Source organism: Zonotrichia leucophrys, chromosome 5, assembly GCF_028769735.1.
Source record: "Zonotrichia leucophrys gambelii isolate GWCS_2022_RI chromosome 5, RI_Zleu_2.0, whole genome shotgun sequence".
Taxonomy (NCBI): Eukaryota; Metazoa; Chordata; class Aves; order Passeriformes; family Passerellidae; genus Zonotrichia; species Zonotrichia leucophrys.
Window position 1 is genome coordinate 34,381,017 of NC_088175.1, and position 19,898 is coordinate 34,400,914.

The window sequence follows — 19,898 nt, forward strand, 5'->3', positions numbered from 1 at the left end:
TACTTAACACAGCATTTACAGGTCAGTTGTCTCAGAAGTGAACTGAAACTCTTGAGGTGCACAGTACAAACAGTCTGATACGTTCTTTTGTACTCCTCTGACCACACAGTAAATTATTCCAACTTCCTAAACCAGAGAAACAACTAGATCACAGAAGAGCTTTTTACTGGGTTGTCAAGCTGACTCTGTCTATAATGCAAGCTACCATGAGAACCAAACATAACCAAAGGAGACAGCACTAAACTCTCAGCTGGAAACTGAGAAGGGGCAATTGTCTCAGCTGACACATGAAACTACACCCTTACTGAACTTCTAGCACGAAGAAAATTGCACCAAAAGATCCTCACATTTGACTCCATGCATTTTCATACTGGACTACGTTCCCGTTCTACTGCACATAATCAAATTTGTCACAGTCCAGGAGTTGTTCCGTTAATACTCACCTTCAGGGTTTCATGTACTACAGAATACTGCAGATTTGTTCTGGTCAAGAACTTACTATGAAGACATGCATTTCTACTTTGCAGTTATGTTTCTAAAATTATTAAATTACAGATGGAGTTAAAGATGCCTATTGACTCAGTACTCACAGCCCTGAACTGTTAACACTCCCAACCCCCTTTGGCAGTACAAAGGCAGGAAACTGCAGAGTTTAAGGTTCAGGGAGCACTGCTCACTGCAGTGGAAAATGACTGCTTTCATCACTGAATGTAAAAACATCTCTCTAAACCTTTATAAGGAAGCTCTACTATGGAACTGAGGGATACAAACTGTAGCTGGTTCATACCTGCAGCTACGCACCTCTGTCCAGCTGTTCCAGTCTTCACTCTAAAAGATAAGGAAAAACACACATTGAGGACTCCAGAGTTAACATCAGATAATAACAAGCATTATGTGAACTCCACCTGGTAAAGCACTGAGGACAGGGAAAGTAAGCATATTTCTAATAACAGAACTCATCATGAGGTGGTAACAACCCTCAATAGCATCAAAACTGGAGCTTCATATTTCAAATATACAGGGTAAATGAAAGGGTGCACAAAAATGGACTGCAAACATAACCTGGCTGAAAACAGAAGGCTCAGAGCTTCCTAGCAATGTTCAGTGGACTTATGCCACCTCTCTGGCCTTTTGGCTGTCACAACAGCAGCAGCTACCAACAACAGTAGCCACAATCCTAAACTCCTATATGACGTTATTTTGACAGCTGCAGCACTAACAGATGACCATGAACCTGCGGAGGGGAACTCGAATGTATGACTGCATAAATGGAAATGTCTCAAAAAGTGCTGAATTAGGGAACACAGAATTGAACAACACAAGGAAAAAATGTTATTTCTACATCTTAAGCAAATCATCAGCCAGGAACCATACAGATTTTCTGTACTAGCACCTCATACTAGGGGATGCTACTTCATGATTCAAAATTCTTTTTTTGCAAACTCAGTAACAGATGCTCAACACAAGCTAGTCTGTACTTAAAAACAAACTCGGGGTTCTTCATTTGTGAGGTTTCTTGACTTTTTTCCCCCCTAAAATAATTTCTTCTCTGCCTCCTCCTGGGTTATTCTGCAGAACTACACTCATGTCAGTCTAGCAGTATTTACAGAAAACTCAAATCTATTTACTTATCTATAGTTACCAAACTAAAACCTGCATCCAAAACCAAGCAGAATTATACAAGGCTATCTGAGCTCCCACGTTTTGACTGGTTTGCAGGCCCCTACTTAACCTTTGTTCTACATTTTTTTTAGTAAGCAAGAATAAGCGAGCCACATCCTCTTCTAACTTGCCATGTTGTATACTTGGTTATATATCACAAGTACTCATGCCCTCTTTTTCAAAGGGAGATCTCTTGAGAAATTTCAATTCTTCTAAATTCTTCCCATTTGTTCAATTTATTTAATAAAGTACTAAAGCTTCTAAAGGAATAAAGGATCCTAAAAATAAAAACAAAATTAATTTCCTTATAATATTTGTTGAAAACAAAACCCAAACTATGAATCCTGACAAACTTAATGCAGTTATCTGAAATGCGTATTTTCAAAATCATGAATTTTTCCTAAAATATTACTCAAAACTGACTATTGTTCAGAGAACATTTTGCATATAGATTTTTGTTCTGTTTCACAACATTCTGGATTATGAAGCTCCAATTCATGATTGAGGCAAAAGTTACCTTAAGACAGTTCTTCCACCTGCGCCAGATTCCTCTGCTTTTCTGAAGTTAATTACAAAATATCTCTTTATGGCCAAAAAAAGGGTCTTAGATTCCTGCTAACAGATCTTCTTCATGCCTAGCTTCTAATGTCTTCAAAACAACATGTACCATAAATTTTTTGCTTGTATGCTAAGTTATATTCCTTAGATAATCATCTTTCAGATAAAATGAAGTATACAGTTACTTGATCTTTTGAAGGCTTAAGAACATCTATATAAGCAACTTTTTGATGTTAAAAAGAAGACCTTCACGTTGCACATGTAACTGTAACACTCTAGTGAATTAATTAAAAAACTTCAAAGAAACCAAAAGTGCAGCTAACATACCCAGAGGAACCCATAACTCTTGGATACCTTTGGGAAAAAATACACTTCACTGAATCAAAGGCAAAATCCAAGACAATAAAAACTTCAAAAACCAAGCAGCAAATCTGTAACCACCTGTAGAAAGCCTGGGAGAGTACTAGTAAATCACAAATTGTTTTAGTATGGTTTATTTAATTGCATGCAGAACATAAATACACTGAATAATTTATCCAAGTTTATACATCAGACAAACCTGGCCCAAAGGCCACAGAATCTGACAACTGTGTTTCTTCTCAGGAAAAGCTGGATCTTGGATCCCTCAGACTAAGGTATATACATACACACAGCTGGGTGCTGCTAGCCATGTGTGCAGCATGGTCACTTCTGTCATTAACTGATGGGGCAGTAAGCCCTCGTGCAAAGTAGGTTCTCCCCAGCCAGCATTTGATGCTGACAGCCAGGTGTTTTCACAGCATGAGTGTGCCTAGTGAAGTCAGCAAAACAATTAGTGGGGTAAATTCAATCTCTCACCACAGCTTTTATAAAAATTTTCCTGAAGTTGTTCCCTGACTAAGGTGCTGCAGCTGAGTACAGCTGTCAATTTCAACTACTGCACAAAGCTGGGAGGAACTACCTGAGTATTCCATGTAGAAAAACAAAGATTTAACGCTTAACTTTAATGGCCCTGCCAGATCTAAAGGTGACAAAATATACTCTTGTTGATGAACAGTTGCAACTTTTGATATGCAATATAATAGAAACAGAACTGCAGCTGGTGATGAAAACAAGTGGCTCTATCCACTAAGTACTAGACAATGGCTATGAGCCCAATAAATCCAGTAATACTGCTTTTCTACTAAGTGGTAGAACTTCTGTCTCACCAGCACCCGGGACCATCTAAGAGAATGCCAGATCATTTAATGGATTGTGATCAATGAAATTACTGTCATAGTCAGCACTTTGTCTAGACCAGTAAGTTCTGATTTCTCATTATGCTTTCCAGGAACTAATGTTTATGGGATTGTCAAGGTTACCATTGGCAATTAAAGAGGCCAACAGATCAAACAGACCACATAGGTCAGCCTCAGATACATCCTGGCGTCAACAGTCTCTCACATAAATCAGGGCTCAGTCTGGACTCACTGCAGATTTACATACTTTTAGGAATCCATGTGACCAATAATGAAAAATAAATGACCAATAATGAAAATAATGACCAATTTGAAAATACAGAGAGAACTATTTCTTTGGAAGAAGTACAGGAGGGAGGGAGATAAGGATGCATCAAAGAGCGACGGAGCAAGTGCACGACACGGATTACAAACCGAGAGTCCTACAGAAACCAGAGGAAGTTGCAATCACGGCACAGCCCAGGCCACAACCCACAGAAATGTCACTTTGTAGCAACCCTTACTAATGAGGCAACACACAACAGAGACAGCAAGGGGAAACTCCTACCCTATAAAAACGCTACCAGCGAAGGAACCTTTTAATCCGAGAAGTGCCCTTCTACTGCAATCTTTACACCACCCAAACCTCTCAGCACCACAAGCTACTTGTTCAATGAGAGGCCACAGCTCAGTCACTGTGACTGCTCAATTTATTTTGGCAGACAGAGCTGTCAAATACTGTTTTTCTCAACACTGCCAGCACAAATACTAAAGGGTATAGAGAGTGGCAGACAAACTACACAGCTAGCAAGTTGAATTACTCATGATAGTATGTTCTACTATAAAAACGTAAGTTTTTTCAACTTCAGATCTAACTCGAAGAACAGAATGAAGAATAGAAGAGGTGCACATTTTGGGACCACTGCAGATAAAGATGAAAGGACAGGAAAACATTTAAGATGTTATGCTTCAAGTTACTCTAACCAGGACATCATAAGATACTTAAGATTTGGGATGTTGATCATATCTGCAATGTCTGTTCCATGTCTAGTCAGCAATTACAGTTTAAGATTCATCATTAAGTCTTACAATGCACAATGAAAGCCTCAAAGACACTCTTTAACAATACAAAGCTATCCCACGATCTACTGCTCAAAACGTGGGACTGGGGCTTAGAAGGCAAAACTTTTATTATTAACTATGTGGCTGAATAGCAACTTTTTGGTCTATTTGGTCAAATATGGACAAATATGTACAAAGAAATAGTAATCTTATTTCTTTGTGAAAAGGAATTTTGATGTATTTAATCAGAGTCAGGGGTATCATCACATTGTTACAGTTGCATCTCAGCTAAAAACCTCATAAACAACTTCACCAAAAAAATTCCAAAAAAATCTGTCTGTTAATAAAATCCGAAACAATCTCACCAACAAAAGACTTTAGTTTGCTATTTCTCTCCAGATTATGGTATTAAGGGACTCTCAAAATATACTAGGAGTTGCAAACAGAGAAGGTACAAACTAAAGCAACATTTCATTTACTATTTGAATGAAGGTCAGAAAGCATGCATTCATGCTTTGCTTTATGGAGACTCTACATGCCACAGGAAGACCTAACACATACAGCAGAGTTTGGCCTTCTTTTGGGTATAAGATGAGTTTTAGTGAACACAAACAATATTCTCAGCTTAACCACTAAGCCTACTCCTAGAAGCAACTGAACTTTAGCTGAACTTTAACAACCTCATCCATCTCAGCCACAAGATTCAAACAGTAACACTTCCAACTTACCTATCTTTAAAGGCAAGATAAAAAAATGTCAATGGGGAAACCACCCCTGTGCAATGCTTACACAGACACAGCTAGCATAGCTCTGTGTTAAAAATTCAAGATACTAACACACCTTTTTTTTCTGATTGTACAAAAGAGAACAGATTCAAAAGCAAACAGAGAATAAAGATGTATTACAAGTCTCCCACGAAGATCCCCAAATGCAATCACTATTCTGTAGTACCACACCTAAAATGCCAAAGGAGGATGCAGTGTACATGGTTGTTTCCAGCACCTACTGCTAGCTTTAGCAGAAAATAATTTTGAGGTGTCTCAATTTTGAAAGATCAGAATTGAACTGTATACAAAATTCTGAGTAGGTCTGAAATTCTGTGTTCGAAAAATGTTGAAGAATAAACATTTGTATTTTATTTCAAAGAAGCACAACTAAGAAAGACTGATTTACCTGAAGCTTGTATGATTCTTGCTTGGCTTATATTAGACAAATACTTGTCATGAACTCTACCGTGCAGAATCTGCCATTGCCACGCCTGCAAACCAAAGAGTAAAAATATCCTCAATTATTTTTATCTTTATTTTATAACAGGCACATGGTAAATCCTTTGCAGAAGTAAATGGATACAAATTTCACTCATTTACATCTGCAAAGAATTGGAGTTACTGCTCTATTATAACCAATGAATACTGATTCAAATCACTTTTACCAGCAAATAATTTTTGTTAACACTTGAAGAGATTTAATATTGGGTGTATAGAGCTGAAGCTTTAAAAAATATTTCATACTATTTCTTTTTCTCCATCAGAGGCAAATGCTGGCATTGCTGTGGGAACATCAACTTAGGAATGTTCCACTTTTGCTCTAAAACACAAATTTAATAAAATGTAACCATTTCACTGCAAAGCAGTTCTTACTAAGCTTCTAGTCCAGATCTCTCAAGGTTTCTCATTTGTCATCATTTGTAACATCATTTGTATATACTTTGATTTCTTTTTTGCAACATTTACTCCTCTCTTCAATATCTTTATATAGTGTCTGAAACATACAACTGTAAATAATACAGAAAAACTTATTTTAAAAAAGTGCATTAATTTACAATCTGCTGAACACACATGAATACATGAACACATGCCATGAAACACCATTTTTGAGTCTACTAATCACAAATGTAATGCCACACCTCACATGAACTTTCCTCTGAAGAAGTTTTCATTCCTTGTTTCAACATGCGAATACAACGAATAGAATGCCTTTCCTGCTGGTATCAGCAGCTTTTTACTCCACAAACTCCCTTCCTGGTCCACTTGGGACCCTGACACACCCTCTCCAGACTGCTCATCTCTGGGGGTAGATGCTCACTGATTCTTGCATCAGCACAGCAAACTCTGCATGCTCCTGGCTCTTCCCAAGGCCTCAGAAACCCTCCTGCTGTACAAGGCCAGATCCATAACCCGATCTTAGATTTTAGTTGGATGGGTGGAGAAGGATCAAGAGTGTCAATGTACTTTGCCAAGAGCTAGAGGTTTAGTCCTTGCCTCAAGTCTTATTCATGTATTTTCAGGTGTTCTTCACTTACACACTCATCCATCAATTAATTTCCATCATTTTTACTGAAAGGCACAGTATGACACCTGCTAGCAGTTTTCCAGTGCTAGCAGGAAGAGACTCCATGAACTTTATGGCAAAAACAAGTGCCACAATACAGCTTTGGCTGCTTAAGAAGGCAGAATGGACATAAAATAAATATATTTCTGAATTCTCTATACCTTGTCCCTAGATTTGGGAGGCTTAAGACTGTCACATGTAAGGTTTTGGAAGTATACGTGGCACATAATTTTCTCTCTGTCCTCACATACGAAAAGCTCACCAATTTTTTCCCAAATCAATAGCAGGCTTTCTGTAGAGCAGCATCAGTGTGTACCAAATATGGCATTTACTAAGAAGTATGTTAAGACAACATTCAGGACTTCCCTGTCTAGAACCAAATTAAATGTACCCCAGCAGGCAACACAGGCAAACGATTCTCACTTAATATTTTCAGGTTATACAACTGAGAAGACTAGATAAGAGCTCTCCATTAACATTCAATAGAAATGGGGAAGAAATACAAAGGAATAGGTTGAGATACTCCTGCTATAGATCCAGTTTAAGCTGGTGCTATTGCCAAAAGAATAGTGCACAACTCTTTTCTCACCAGCTGTCCATGCACCACCTCTGTGCAAGAAGCCTGAGAGAGGAAATGGTCAGGGTGTGATCTTGTCCACTACCAATTACAGGAAAATAATAGTTTTAACCCAGATGTGCTCCTAGATTCAATTCACCTCACAACCACACAGATGTTCTTGGTAGCACAAAGGAAAGGAAAAACGCATGAAAAACAGCACAAGCCTCTTTCAGAGCAATACTGGCACATGCTCATTTAAATTACTCATGGAACTAGATCATCAGATTTAGGTACTGAATTTCACACAAATAAATCTCTATTGATTGATCCTTTCTAAAGGCCTCAAGTGATAAACAAGGCTTCCACTGCTTCTGTTAAGAAAACACTGTTTGTAAGAACTACATACATGTCCTTCCATATAATCATCTTCACTGTTCCAATGCTTTGTCAGTGGACTGCCTCAGATATTAGAGACATGTCACTTCATATTCTTGATTAAACAATGTGATTTAACTTCTTGAAATCACGAGTAAATGTTTTCCAACTTTCATTCACTCTTCCTGGAGTTGTAAATACTTCACAATAGCAGTTTTAAGTTTCATCAATCTGAAATGCACACTGGGCTTAATTTACAATTCCTGTAATTTTTCCATATATCCACCCTTAACCAAACTTTATTACTCAACTGCATAATTATAGTATTTTTTAAAAGGGCTTATTTTTGTAAAAAAATGAAAAGGCAGGCAGTAGGGCAAGAAGAAAATAAAAAATTATACTTTCCTGTGGAATTTCAGTATCTTCAAAGGACATCAGACAAAAGTTAACTTTTCATTTGTCTCATACCCTGATTAAATCTTTTCTGCAGACAGGGTAACAGTCAAGATACAACAGATTATTGGGTATTCTCCCTTAAAAACAAAAGTATATACAGCACACAAGATTTCCTGTCTTGACAGCTGGCTTAGCTCTGAACAATACTACTTTCTCACATATTGCCTTTAGGAAGATTACAACAAAATGGCATGATTGAAATTCCCCAGTGTCATTATACTACTCAAATGCCTTTGGTGCACATATATTTATTATTTATTCAGAGTTCTATCCATTTATCATGGCATCTTTCACAGAACAGACACACAGTAGTTTTAAACATGCAATAGTGTAATTCCAAGAGGCCTTTAAAACTGCCCAATTATATTCCTGCTCCAAGACTACTTGGAGGAAATGGTGAGTATGCTATAAGAAAGCACCTGAAAGCTGAGGAATCATAAAACTCCAGTCACTGACCTCTACCAAAAATTTATTTTAACTGGTAACTCATGTAAATGAAAGGTTGTCAGCTAGGGAGTCAGCAAGCAGCAAAGTGGGAAGACAGGTGGGCAGAGGACCTAATTCTAGCAGAGGATGCCAGAATTAGGCAAAATACCAAGATACTTCAGGTCACAAGCTTAACATCCCACGGGCTGCATATTTACAACAAATTCTGCAAGATTTCCACATGAAGAGGGAAAAACTACTGCAGTGTGTCTCCATTAAATAAAGAATGATCAGAAAACAGCCACACAACTAAGTTGCTTGAGTTGAATCAGTTCAAGAAGATGACCCTCTGTCACACATCAATGGCAGTCCCTGCCTGCAGACATCAGTACAATCCTGACACTGCCAGGCAGCTGAGATCCACCAATTTGCCTCCAAAACATCCTTCTTCCAAATCCAAGAGACACATAGCTCTCTCAGGAGGAAATACACTGAAGACACTGCAGTAGCAAGAAAGACAAATAATTCAAACTGAGTTTATGGAACATGGCCCTCAACAAAAAAGGCAGACTCTGGCTAAAATCAATTTCACAACTGAAACAATGTTTACCTCTCTCAAATTCAAGAAACAAAAGACTGATGCCTATTTGCAAAGATATTCAAAAGACCGTAATTTTTAAGGGGACAGTATTTCTTAAAATTTAGAAAAAGTGTCCCATGAACAATTGCCCTCTTTCTCCCTCTCAAAAAATCATTGCCACAGTTAATGGTGCATTCAATTGCTACCACTATTTTGAGCACCTTTCTGCTACTCGAAGATTGCATCAACAGTTTACTACAGTGTAGCAGCTAACAGACATCCTGCACTATTTGTTCACCTGATTCACTATTTAAAAAAGCAACTGTGAATAGTAATCCCAATGTGTGCAGAGCCTTAATACAAAGTTTATGCAAGCACACAGTCAGGGAAGTCTTAGCTGCAAGTTTCCAGCCCATCCTAACAAGGTATTTCCTAGAGGCCCCATCCCAGAACACCAACATCTGATTCCAAACTAGGCAGGCCAGGGTCTAGCTCCTCATTAATCCCCATTGCCCATAACAAGCAAACACAGCACTCAGATCTTCCAGGACAGGATCTAGCTTTCATTAATCTTCAAGGCAGACAGTGACAACAGACCTTTTATGGAAGGATACAGGCCTTGGCTAATCACTCCCCAAAGCAGGAAGGGAGATTAAAATCTTCATCCCAGAAGACAGCAGCTCTTTTGGAGGTTAAGTCTGGGTCTTTCTGATGCCACTGGCACCCACTACAAATTGCCCCTGCAAGACAACTCCTCCATTTCCAGTCCCTAGATTCCCAAATTGGGATGAACTGCAGTTTATAAAAAAGACAACAACCACAAACAGATCGCCTTTCACTTGGAACACCAGCATCCCAGAGACGCAGAGACAGACAGACAGATGGACATAACAGAGACTGTAAGCTCTGGCTCTCAATTCTGCTCAGCAAATGCCCACCAGGCCAGCCACTGCCTGGTGAGCCAGTGTGCTCTGCTGGACAAATATAGAAAGCAGAAAGTGGAACAAGCCTTTCAGCAGAAGAGATTCTGCTCAGCTCCCCGAGAGGGAGGAGCAGGAGCTGAAGCAGCCGAACTGCTTTACCCATACATGGTCTCTGAAAGAGACCATTGCTGAGACAAGTTCCTTTACACACACACACCCTCACTCACTGTCACACAGTGCAAGGAGAGAAAAGAATTAAAGCATACAAACCTGAGAGTTCCTGTTTTGATGAGTTCCAACTCCACTTTTCTTGCGCTCACCTTAATAATGCACAAATATCTAACAATATTCACCAACAAAATCTGGGCAGCAACTCAGAAAAAGACAGAAATCTTCCTCCCAGGGAATCCCCACATCCACCAGCATTTCAGTAACTACTGAACTAGTGAAGCCTTCCTAGTTGCTTTTGGACACACACAACCACATATTAAGTTCTTGGTTTGACCTTCTCCCCCCTCCAGCCCAAATTGAATTACAGAAATCTTTTTAAACCCTTCTCCCTTTTCAAGTATTGTCCTAAACCAGGAAGCATGACCTTTCTCATTGGTTGATACTAAGTACTATGGTGACCTGCCACATCTTGTCTGCTATCCCAGTAGTCCTTTTTGCCAGTGTTTAAACACTAACTAAACCTTTTCCTATGCATTCTTCTTAAAAACAGAAGAAATGCACTTCTGTGCAGCATCCTTTTCTGTCTCCACCCACCCCACCCCTTTCACATTCTGGCACAGGAAGAGCAGAGTAAGTGTAATTGAAGACTCAAATCCACAGGTCTTCACAGAAAAAAACCAACGAAAACTACACAAGTAGCACAGTCCATTTTTATTTTTACTGCACAAGTAAGATAGTTTCATTTATTCAAAAGCAGCTTCATTTATATAAAAAAGCATCATTATTCATAAGCAATTTATTACCACATGCTGCTGCCTATTGCTTCTCCTTGGTGTATCCCACACTTATGTGGTGCTACCAAACTACCTTACAGAAGCTACCAGAAAAGTTCTGTCATACAAGTAAGTGGAAGCTGCAACTTCCAGCTATATCAGGAATGCAGCAGCCAATTTAGAACTCAGAGAAGCACACTAGTCAGGGAATTTTGTTAATGTCACGTGCTAGTAGACACAAAAGTGCTGGCATTAAAACCAACCATCCTGATTTTTTTTCAAATTTCTCATTACTGAGATAATGGTTTAGGCTCCCTGAAAATTTGGGAAGATAACAGAATATGCAGAATTAGCTCTACACCTAAGCACAGCCTAAATAATTTCCCTTACGGATAAGGATCAAGACTATGTGTCCTAGTCTTGCTCCCCAAGAAACTCCTGTTAAACTTAGTCTTGAACTAAATGACAAAATAATTGTAAACCCAAAGGAATTACAAAGCAAATTCTGCATCAGACAATTAGTGTCATAGCAGCTTCCACACTGTGAAATATAGACAGTACCACCTACAGCCAGTCTCTGATAGTGATCAAATTCTGGCACTGAATGCACAATCCAGAGTGTAACATGGTGGCTTTAGTCCATAAGTATCACAAAATACTCACTTAACTTCTCCTAAGTCTCCAATGCAAATAATCATGGATTTCTGAGCAATCAAAACTGCTTTAGAGAAGTAAATATATAATCCTTTTTCTTCCCCAAAAAGATTTTGATATTTTCAAGGGTATCACTTCTAATGTCACTTAGGACTGTGCAAGTAATTTTTACTGTTTCAACTTGTCCTCAATTGTTCTCCACATTCATCGAACAATCACATGCAAGAAAAAACAACCAACAAAAACCCAAGAAGAAATATAACTTATCACTAAGTTGACCTGTCATCCAAGTATTTTTTAATTCAGAATTTTAAATGGAGGACAGAAAATTTTTGAAGACAAATAACAACGTAATACAGGTAAGTAGGCAAAAAATGTTTTCAGATGGTGCTCTGCTTTGGAATACAAACCTGGAAATTAGAGAATTACTTTTACAGTGTATTGTGCCTACATAAAATGCAAAAGCTGGATGTGATGTTCAAAATACATTTTCTCTTCCTGAAAGATCAATATTTCATTGCCTTCTGAAGAAACATTTATCAAAATTCTATCTTGTAAGATTTTGCAGAGATAATAAGATGCCTGGTGTCCATCCTGCAAATCCCTACATATATTAAGAAAGATGCTTTGTATGTAGACTTGGACATTGTCTGCTAAGTGCTTGATTTGAATTACAAACTCCTCTGCTTTGGAAAAAGCAGACATGAATATTCCCTTTCCAACAGAATCTAAAAAATTTGCGGATTGCATGCCTACATTGGAATATCTTTTGAACTGCATAGTTTGGGACAAAAATAGCAGAGAATATGCATGGGTTCAGTGAAAGCCTGAATTTTAAGTGATGTTTGAAGGAAAACAGTTTTACTTTGACATGTGAAATACTGAAATCTAGTGGATAACAACTACATTACTTTCATGAAAGGTGCAGTACAAAACAACCAGCAGACAGAAGTGAAAGATACCTGAAAGAACACTTTTGATAGTGGTGAAAAAAAGAAGCCACGGTCCTGAAAAACTCCAATTATTTTAAAGTAAAAACAATGTAAGACACTCACCTGGGTTCTTATACGAACTGGGAGACCATCCAGTTCTGAGAGAACACAGAGCATGTAAGCATTAAAAAAAACGCTCTGCAAAGGAAAGCCTGCCAGATACCACAGCAGCATGACACCAGATATTCAACAAACACCCGTCCTCTCATCCACATGCTCATTCAAGATCTACTTGAGGAGTGCTGCTACAAACAACGAAGAACCCAAACTGCCTGCTCATTTGCATGGATTTCTTAATACTCAAAATAATTATTCCATGCTGTATTACAAGCAACTTAGTCAAACCAATGTAAAAATCCCAGGGCGATATGGTTTTAAGCCCAGTTTACATAATCTTAATTCTACCTGGGACTTTACCACTGCAACCCAAGCCATTAAACCAGTTATAAATCTACACTAAATTGGTAAAGACTCAAAATTGGTAAAGACTTACCAAAACCCGCAGTTTGTCAGTTTGCCACTAATACTCTGCCTCTAACAGAGCAGCCAGAAAGCCAGCACACCTTTTCTAAAAACAAAAAGACAGCCCATGCTATACTAAGTATACTGAAGATACAAAGGTAACATGCATACATGGGACAGACCAGACAGCTTGTGGACAAGGATTCCTCTTCTGGCATAAGGCTTTCACTTACATATACCTGTGACACAAACGGCATCATCTAAACTGAAATTCTTCACTAAGAGTTGGAAACTACTGAAGATTTCTGTTCAGCCATCTAGCTGCTCATTGTTCATCCTGAACTCAGCTAGCAATGATGCATTTTCTTTAGCACAGAGCTAAGACAGCTGGAAGTTTGAAGCTACTCAAGATGTCAAAGATGACTTCCTCTCCTTGGGATGATGGCTGTGCTGCACTCTACTGCTGTCACACAAAGAAGCCTGCTCTGTCCATCACTGCTCAGACTCGTGAGCTATTCCTCCCTATAGCAAAGCACCTGCAGACTAAGTGGCTCTGCAGCTTTGGTCCAATGTGTATATTAGTTCTGCCTGCCTGAGTCTCACATCAGGTGATGTTTGGGAAATCTCTTCTTGAAATGTGAATGCTCTCCTTTCATTCTTATTTCTCAAACACAAAGTGTCTTGGCATCTTTATAAAACAGGTTGTAGAGAACAGTAGCAGAAATGTGGTATCTTGCATTTATTCATATAACAAGTATCTCTGATGACTTGAAGAAGGGCAGTAAAACTACTAGTTACTTTTTCCAATCAAAATAATCTCTTTGGCCTCAAGAAATCTTGTAACAGGATCATCACTCAAGATCCTGCTCTGTGATACTTTGGGAAATACCCATTAGAAGCCCTAAGTAACTTTCCTCAACTCACAATCCCCATTCTAATAAATACTGCAATATATTAGTCTTCCTTCCTTCTATACTATTTTTTCCTCCTGCCAAGTACCTGATCAATGGATAAAAATCATACCTTCTTGCCCGAAGGCATTGAATAACTCTGCACATAGTCTTGAAGGACAAGCAATACTAAACATGCCCAGATTGAAATAATACATTTCAGACATTCATGGCAAGACTGAAAAATAAGAAAGCAGAAATATAGATCTGAGTGCATTTGACTATTGCAGCAGTCACAGTAACCAACTCACATTATGCCTTGGAAAACTGGACATATTAACTTCAGAACAGTCTCCAGTTCAGCAGCCAGAACAGTGGGTTCTTGGATCTCAGTGCTAAAGACCAATAACCAGGAAATCTCAAAAACTATGACAATTTGTCACACTTCCCACCTGTTCTAAAACAGGCACTAAAGGAAAAATCAGAGTGGGCACTCTGAAGAGATTTGTGGCAGATGACTCAGTAACTGATAATCAATAGCCACACTTCAGAAAAATATGCAAGAAATAGTTAAGGAGCAACTTGCTCACAACAAAGTTTCCCAATAAGTTCAATTAGATACTGGATTTCAGGTAGAATCTCGCTTAACTCAAAGTGAATCTAAATATTTAAGAATCACATAAGGTTCTACCTCTTATGAAATTCAACCAATACAGGATACTGTGACTTTAGAAGAAAATTTACACAACATTATAAATATTTCCCTTACTTCAAAGCATCATATTTTGTTTCAACCAATGACTCTCCAATTGATGCACAGGTTACTTGGCAAGGCATGGAATTATTATTATTAGTGAGACAGACAACTATTGTACATTGATGATCCTGCCACATTTCCTGCTTTCCCCTTTAGAGAAGTGGTGCCTTTAGAGAAGGGAGCACGTTTTCAGAACCCCTACTCGTAGCAGAAGAACTAAAAGAACCTTCCCCCTGCTGTGCAAAGATAATCCTACAAGTGCATCAAGTTTTGGAGGCCTAGCAGAAACATGGATACAGTAAGAAGTACACAATAGTACTACAATGGATTTCTTTACCCTGTTTCTCATAGTGAAAGATTGGTACATTCTTCTCACTTTGTAGGCAGTCCACTTTCAAAACAAAACTACCTAACACATAAATCTTCATGTTTTAGTGTTCATGACTTCAGAACAGTCACTTTTCAATTGTCTGCTTTTCCACAGATACTGTGTTCCTGCTTTCTTTTGCATTTAAACAGAATGTCCCAGGCTTGCATGAATTATTTTGCTACCTATTAAAAAAAAAACAAAACCCAGATACAAAAAGGGGAAACACGTAACAGAGCAGTTAGGATCACACATTGATTTTCCCCAATATAACGTTAGAAACTTAGGGAAAGGAAAACCAAAATAAAGACAGCCATGCAAGAATGATCATTCAGAAATAGTGAATGCACTCCACAGAACAGCATAAACCTTCCCAAAATAGGTATCAGCAATAATTTTGAATGTGAGCAGAGGCTGAAAGAGAGCAGTAACCACCTAAAGAAAAAAACAATTATTTACATCACCCTATTTAAAAATTCCCATTTAAGAATTTTAGTAGTATGTACATTTGCACCCATGTCTCTGAGCAGGAATAAGATCTGTGCTCCTGTCCTGGGGGCCCTTCAACAGCAGGAATGCAACTGAACATATTAAGCTGCTAGATACAAGCTGTACCTACCCTAACATTTCTTGGCTCAATCTAAAGACATTCAGAATTATTTTAAACATCTACCACAGCAGCAGTATTTCCAACAATGCTGCTTCTCTAAGGCTTAGGTCCAGACACAATTCTAGGAAGATACAGTATCTCATATTATGCAGAGATCCCAAGAACATAGCAACGTAGCCGAGGGGAATGGAAAAAAGAATAAAAATGTGATGGGTTTATTATGGCTGTGCAACGCCAAGTCAATGCAGTAAAACCTATCTGATGAACTAACCTAGAGAAAAACAATAGAGGAGACCACGAAAGACACTAGGAAACAGTTCAGTATTTTTTGTGATCACTGGTACAAAGAGTTAGACTGAAAGGACAGACATACACAAAAGATAAAAACACAAATTCAAGATAGTCAGAAACACAAGCTCTTGTAAGCCAGAAGTCTAGTGTGCTTCATGATCTAAATCCCCACCAAATACTTTTCTAAATCCAGCGAACTGGTGAAACACACCCAACGACCACACTCAAGCAGGACATACAAGAAAGCTGCAATACTTGAAAAATGTTCCCCAACAACTTCTGGCAGAAGAGAATGCCTGTGCCTTAAAGGTGAAAATGTCTGGGCCACAGTTCCTCAGGAATTTAAAGGAGTGTACTCTAAAGTTGCCTCTCAACTTCCTTCTCGTAACAGTCCTATTAAAAAAGCACGCTATTATCAGCCTTTACTGCTTCTTCACGTATTTATCACCCATTTTACACTCTGTCTCTCCTGGTTTTTATACTCCTCTTCCTGCTTCATTCCAGCAGTGTCCGTCACGCCTTCTCATACTTGAAGACTGCAAATCCTCACACTGTGCTGAACTGCAATTTCCCTGATCGTGCTTCTCGTATGCCTGACTCGCCTCCACCCCTGGTGCACCAGCACACATTTCACCGCTCCAGCGGCCAGCCCCTCACCGCACCGACAACAGCAACCGTACCCCAGGTTCCTCTAGGTGCCCGGGGCGCCCAGCCCGGCAGGCTGACGGCAGCCGAGCCCGGGGCAGCCGCTCCCCCGCCCCGGGGTCCGCCCGGCCTCGCCGCAGCCCCCCCGCCCCCAATGGCGCCGCCGCCGCGGGCCGAGCTCGCACCCGCAGCGCCACCGCCCGCGGCGCTGTCAGCGCTCGGATCAGATACGACACCCGGCAGCCTCCGGCTCCGGGCCCCGGAGGGGCTCCCGGCGGGGCGGCACCGCCCCGGGATGGCGCGCACGGGGCGGTGGCGGCGGCGGCTCCCCCGCGGGCGGGAGCGGGGCGGCCGCCTGGGCCCGGCAGGAGCGGCCTCGCGGCGGGAGCGCCGGGGAACGGGGGAGAAGGGGCAAGGAGCCGTTACCTGCGCGAGACGGACCGCGCTTCCCGCCGGCTCGGCTCGGCCCGGCCCCGCGCCGTTCCTGCCGTGCCGTCCCTGCCGTGCCGTGCGCGGCCCGAACTCCTCCCGGCGGCGGCACCGCCCTCACCTGCCCCGAGATCCGCCCGCGCCCCGCTCCGCTCCCTGCGCCGCCTCGGGCCGGCTCTGCAAGATGGCGGCGCTTCCGGGAGAGACCACGGCGGGCGCGGAGTGGGGGGGCCGGGGCGGTGCGCTCGCCCTCCCCGCCCTCCCCGCGCCGCCGGCCCCGCCGCGCCCCGCCCAGCCCCGCCCCGCTCTGGCCCCGCTGGGCGCCTCCCGCCCGCGGCCCGACCCCGCCGCGGGTGACCCCTCTGGTGACGCCCGGTACGCCCGGTACGCGCGTCCGCGGCGCCCCCTCGCCCGTCGGCCCGGCCCGGTCCGGCGCTGCGCGGCCCCAGCGCGCATGGGGCTGGTGGAGGCGCTGGGCGCCGGCGCGGCGCGGCTTCTCTTCTACCCGTCGCTGCTGTACACGGTGGCGCGGGCGCGGCTGCCCGGGTCCCGCCGGCCCTGGTTCCACCGCATCGACGAGGTCGTGCTGCTCGGGGCACTGCCGCTGCGGGGGCGCATCCGCGGGGTAAGGCGGGAGCAGCGGGGCGGGCCGGGCCGGGAGGAACCGAGGTCCCTTATGGTGCCTGTGCCCGCAGCTGGTGGCGGAGGAGAACGTGCGCGGCGTGGTCACCCTCACCGAGGACTACGAGACCCGGTTCCTCTGTTTTTCTCCCCAGGTGAGCCCCGGGATTTCTGGTGTATCCCCCCGCCCAGGTCTCTCGTCACTGTCTGTCCCGGCACAGGTGAGGCTTTAGTCGCCTCCTGTCATCCCGGCAGCCACCGCCAAGTCCTGTGGCAGCAAAGCCGGGACTACTCGTACCTAAGCCGAACCGATGCGACACACCAGTAAAACGTGAGCATGCCAGTGAACTGTAGCTGCAGTGGCAGGGAAAGACAGGGAGCATGGAAGCCACGTACATCACTATACAGGAATGCCTTTGGGTTGGGAAGACATCCCAACCTCCCTCTTTTCCTTTAGCTGAAACAGATTTCAGTCCCTTTTAACTACTACCTTTGATGACCAGGACTGAAGTTTTCATACATCTGATTTGATGGATTGATGTTCAAAGTCTCTTTACAGCTTCTCTGAATTTCCCAACTGTCTCAACAGGTTCTTAATTTCTTTCAGTAAAAAAAACCACCCAAAAGTTCACTGACCGAATCTGCTGTTTGTCACAGGAATGGGAGGCAATGGGAGTGGAGCAACTGCGTCTTAGCACTGTGGATCTAACTGGAGTCCCCACCTTGGAAAACCTGCACGAGGGCGTGGAGTTCATCCTGAGACACCGGGCCTGTGGTAACAGTGTCTATGTGCACTGCAAGGCAGGACGCTCCCGCAGTGCCACCATGGTGGCAGCATACTTAATTCAGGTCAGGAGTCTCTGCTAAATGGGGTGAATTTTCATTAAAAAATAGAAATAAAATGCAGACAACCTTTATAGTTTACTCTTGCTCAGGATACCTGAGCATTACACCTAGGTTAATATTCCATGATTTTACAGAGCTTGGTCACTCATTTTAAGAGAGGCCTTAAACTTACCTTGTTTCGAATACAAATGCAAATAATGAATTATTCTGCTTTTCTTAATTCTTTCTGTGGAGGAACAGATTGAGTTGGGAATAACAAGTCACTCATGAGCACAGGTTCATTTAGCAGATAAACGTACATTTTGTTGTATTTTCTTCTTGGTTCACTGGAGTAGTGGTGAGCCTTCCTACGCTTTTCCATAAATACAATTCAGGATCAAGAGAACTGACTTGTTTTCTGAATTCTTCTACCAACCCAACAGCACTAAGAACAAGCCAGCACTAAGAACAAAATCCCACCTGTGGATTCTTCCCTTGCCGTTACTAAGCGCTCCCTGGAAAATTTGCCCTTACTGTTGAAAAGAAAACTTTCTCACTAAGTGCTGAAATGCGATGGGAGTACTGGTAGAATTAAAAAAAAAAAATTAGAAAGCAAGCTGCCTTTTTGCTCTGGTCTGGTGGGGCTAGGACAGGAAACTGTTCACAACATGAAGGAAGAGCGAGCAAGATGAGCAAGATGGAACATGGAGGGCCCAGGCAACAATGATTCCTCTATAACTGAGGGACACATTTCATGAATGTGTGACTTGCAGGTCTCTCTCAGAAGAACATCAAGTAAACCGAAGGGGCAAAGCAGCAGCAAGCTTTCTAACACCTCTAATATTGCCTGTGGCCTCCAGGAGGGTTCTGTTAACTGGTGCAAGGATGGAATGGATTTTCACTTGCTGGGTTTCTGCCTTTTCAGCTGCATCACTGGAGCCCTCAGGAAGCAATAGAGGCCATTACCAAGATTCGTCCCCACATCCTCATTCGACACAAGCAAGTCCAGGTCCTGGAGAAATTTCACAGGAATTTGATCAGTGGGACAACTGCATAGTTTAGTAAAAACTAATCAAAATCAGAATCAAAATCCTCATTTCAGCTGCTATAAAAAAAGTTTTTATGATCTAACAAAAGCTTAAGGGTTTTCATTCTTGACAATCAATAAAGAACGTTTTACAGTAAAGGTGAAATAGGGCTATTTCTTTCCTTATGGCTAATATCCTAGATCTCCTGGAGTCCCATAGTTCTTTTCCACACATCAGTGCTGAGCAGAACTGCAA

The 19,898-nt window shown here is 41.7% G+C and overlaps 2 protein-coding genes across 20 annotated transcripts in view; one reads left to right on the forward strand and one right to left on the reverse strand.

Moving 5' to 3' along the window:
- Positions 1 to 17,374, reverse strand: part of CELF1 (CUGBP Elav-like family member 1) — a 59,730-nt gene extending 42,356 nt beyond the window's left edge. For 8 of the 19 annotated variants that reach the window (XM_064714296.1, XM_064714295.1, XM_064714292.1 and 5 more), the window contains exons 1-2: positions 17,291 to 17,333; positions 788 to 828 (exon numbers count right to left, since the gene is read on the reverse strand). The gene's annotated coding sequence lies outside the window, so the exon portion shown is untranslated. Of the gene's footprint in view, positions 1 to 787; positions 829 to 5,651; positions 5,737 to 17,166 lie in introns of all 19 variants that reach the window. The other 11 variants (XM_064714300.1, XM_064714298.1, XM_064714285.1 and 8 more) reach the window with 10 other exon arrangements.
- Positions 17,375 to 17,470: 96 nt separating this feature from the next.
- PTPMT1 (protein tyrosine phosphatase mitochondrial 1) lies at positions 17,471 to 19,805 on the forward strand. Its single transcript, XM_064714308.1, has 4 exons — positions 17,471 to 17,794; positions 17,865 to 17,945; positions 18,448 to 18,639; positions 19,541 to 19,805. Exons 1-4 carry the CDS (start codon positions 17,624 to 17,626, stop codon positions 19,670 to 19,672), a joined length of 576 nt encoding a protein of 191 aa, XP_064570378.1. The 5' UTR covers positions 17,471 to 17,623; the 3' UTR covers positions 19,673 to 19,805.
- Positions 19,806 to 19,898: the final 93 nt, after the last annotated feature.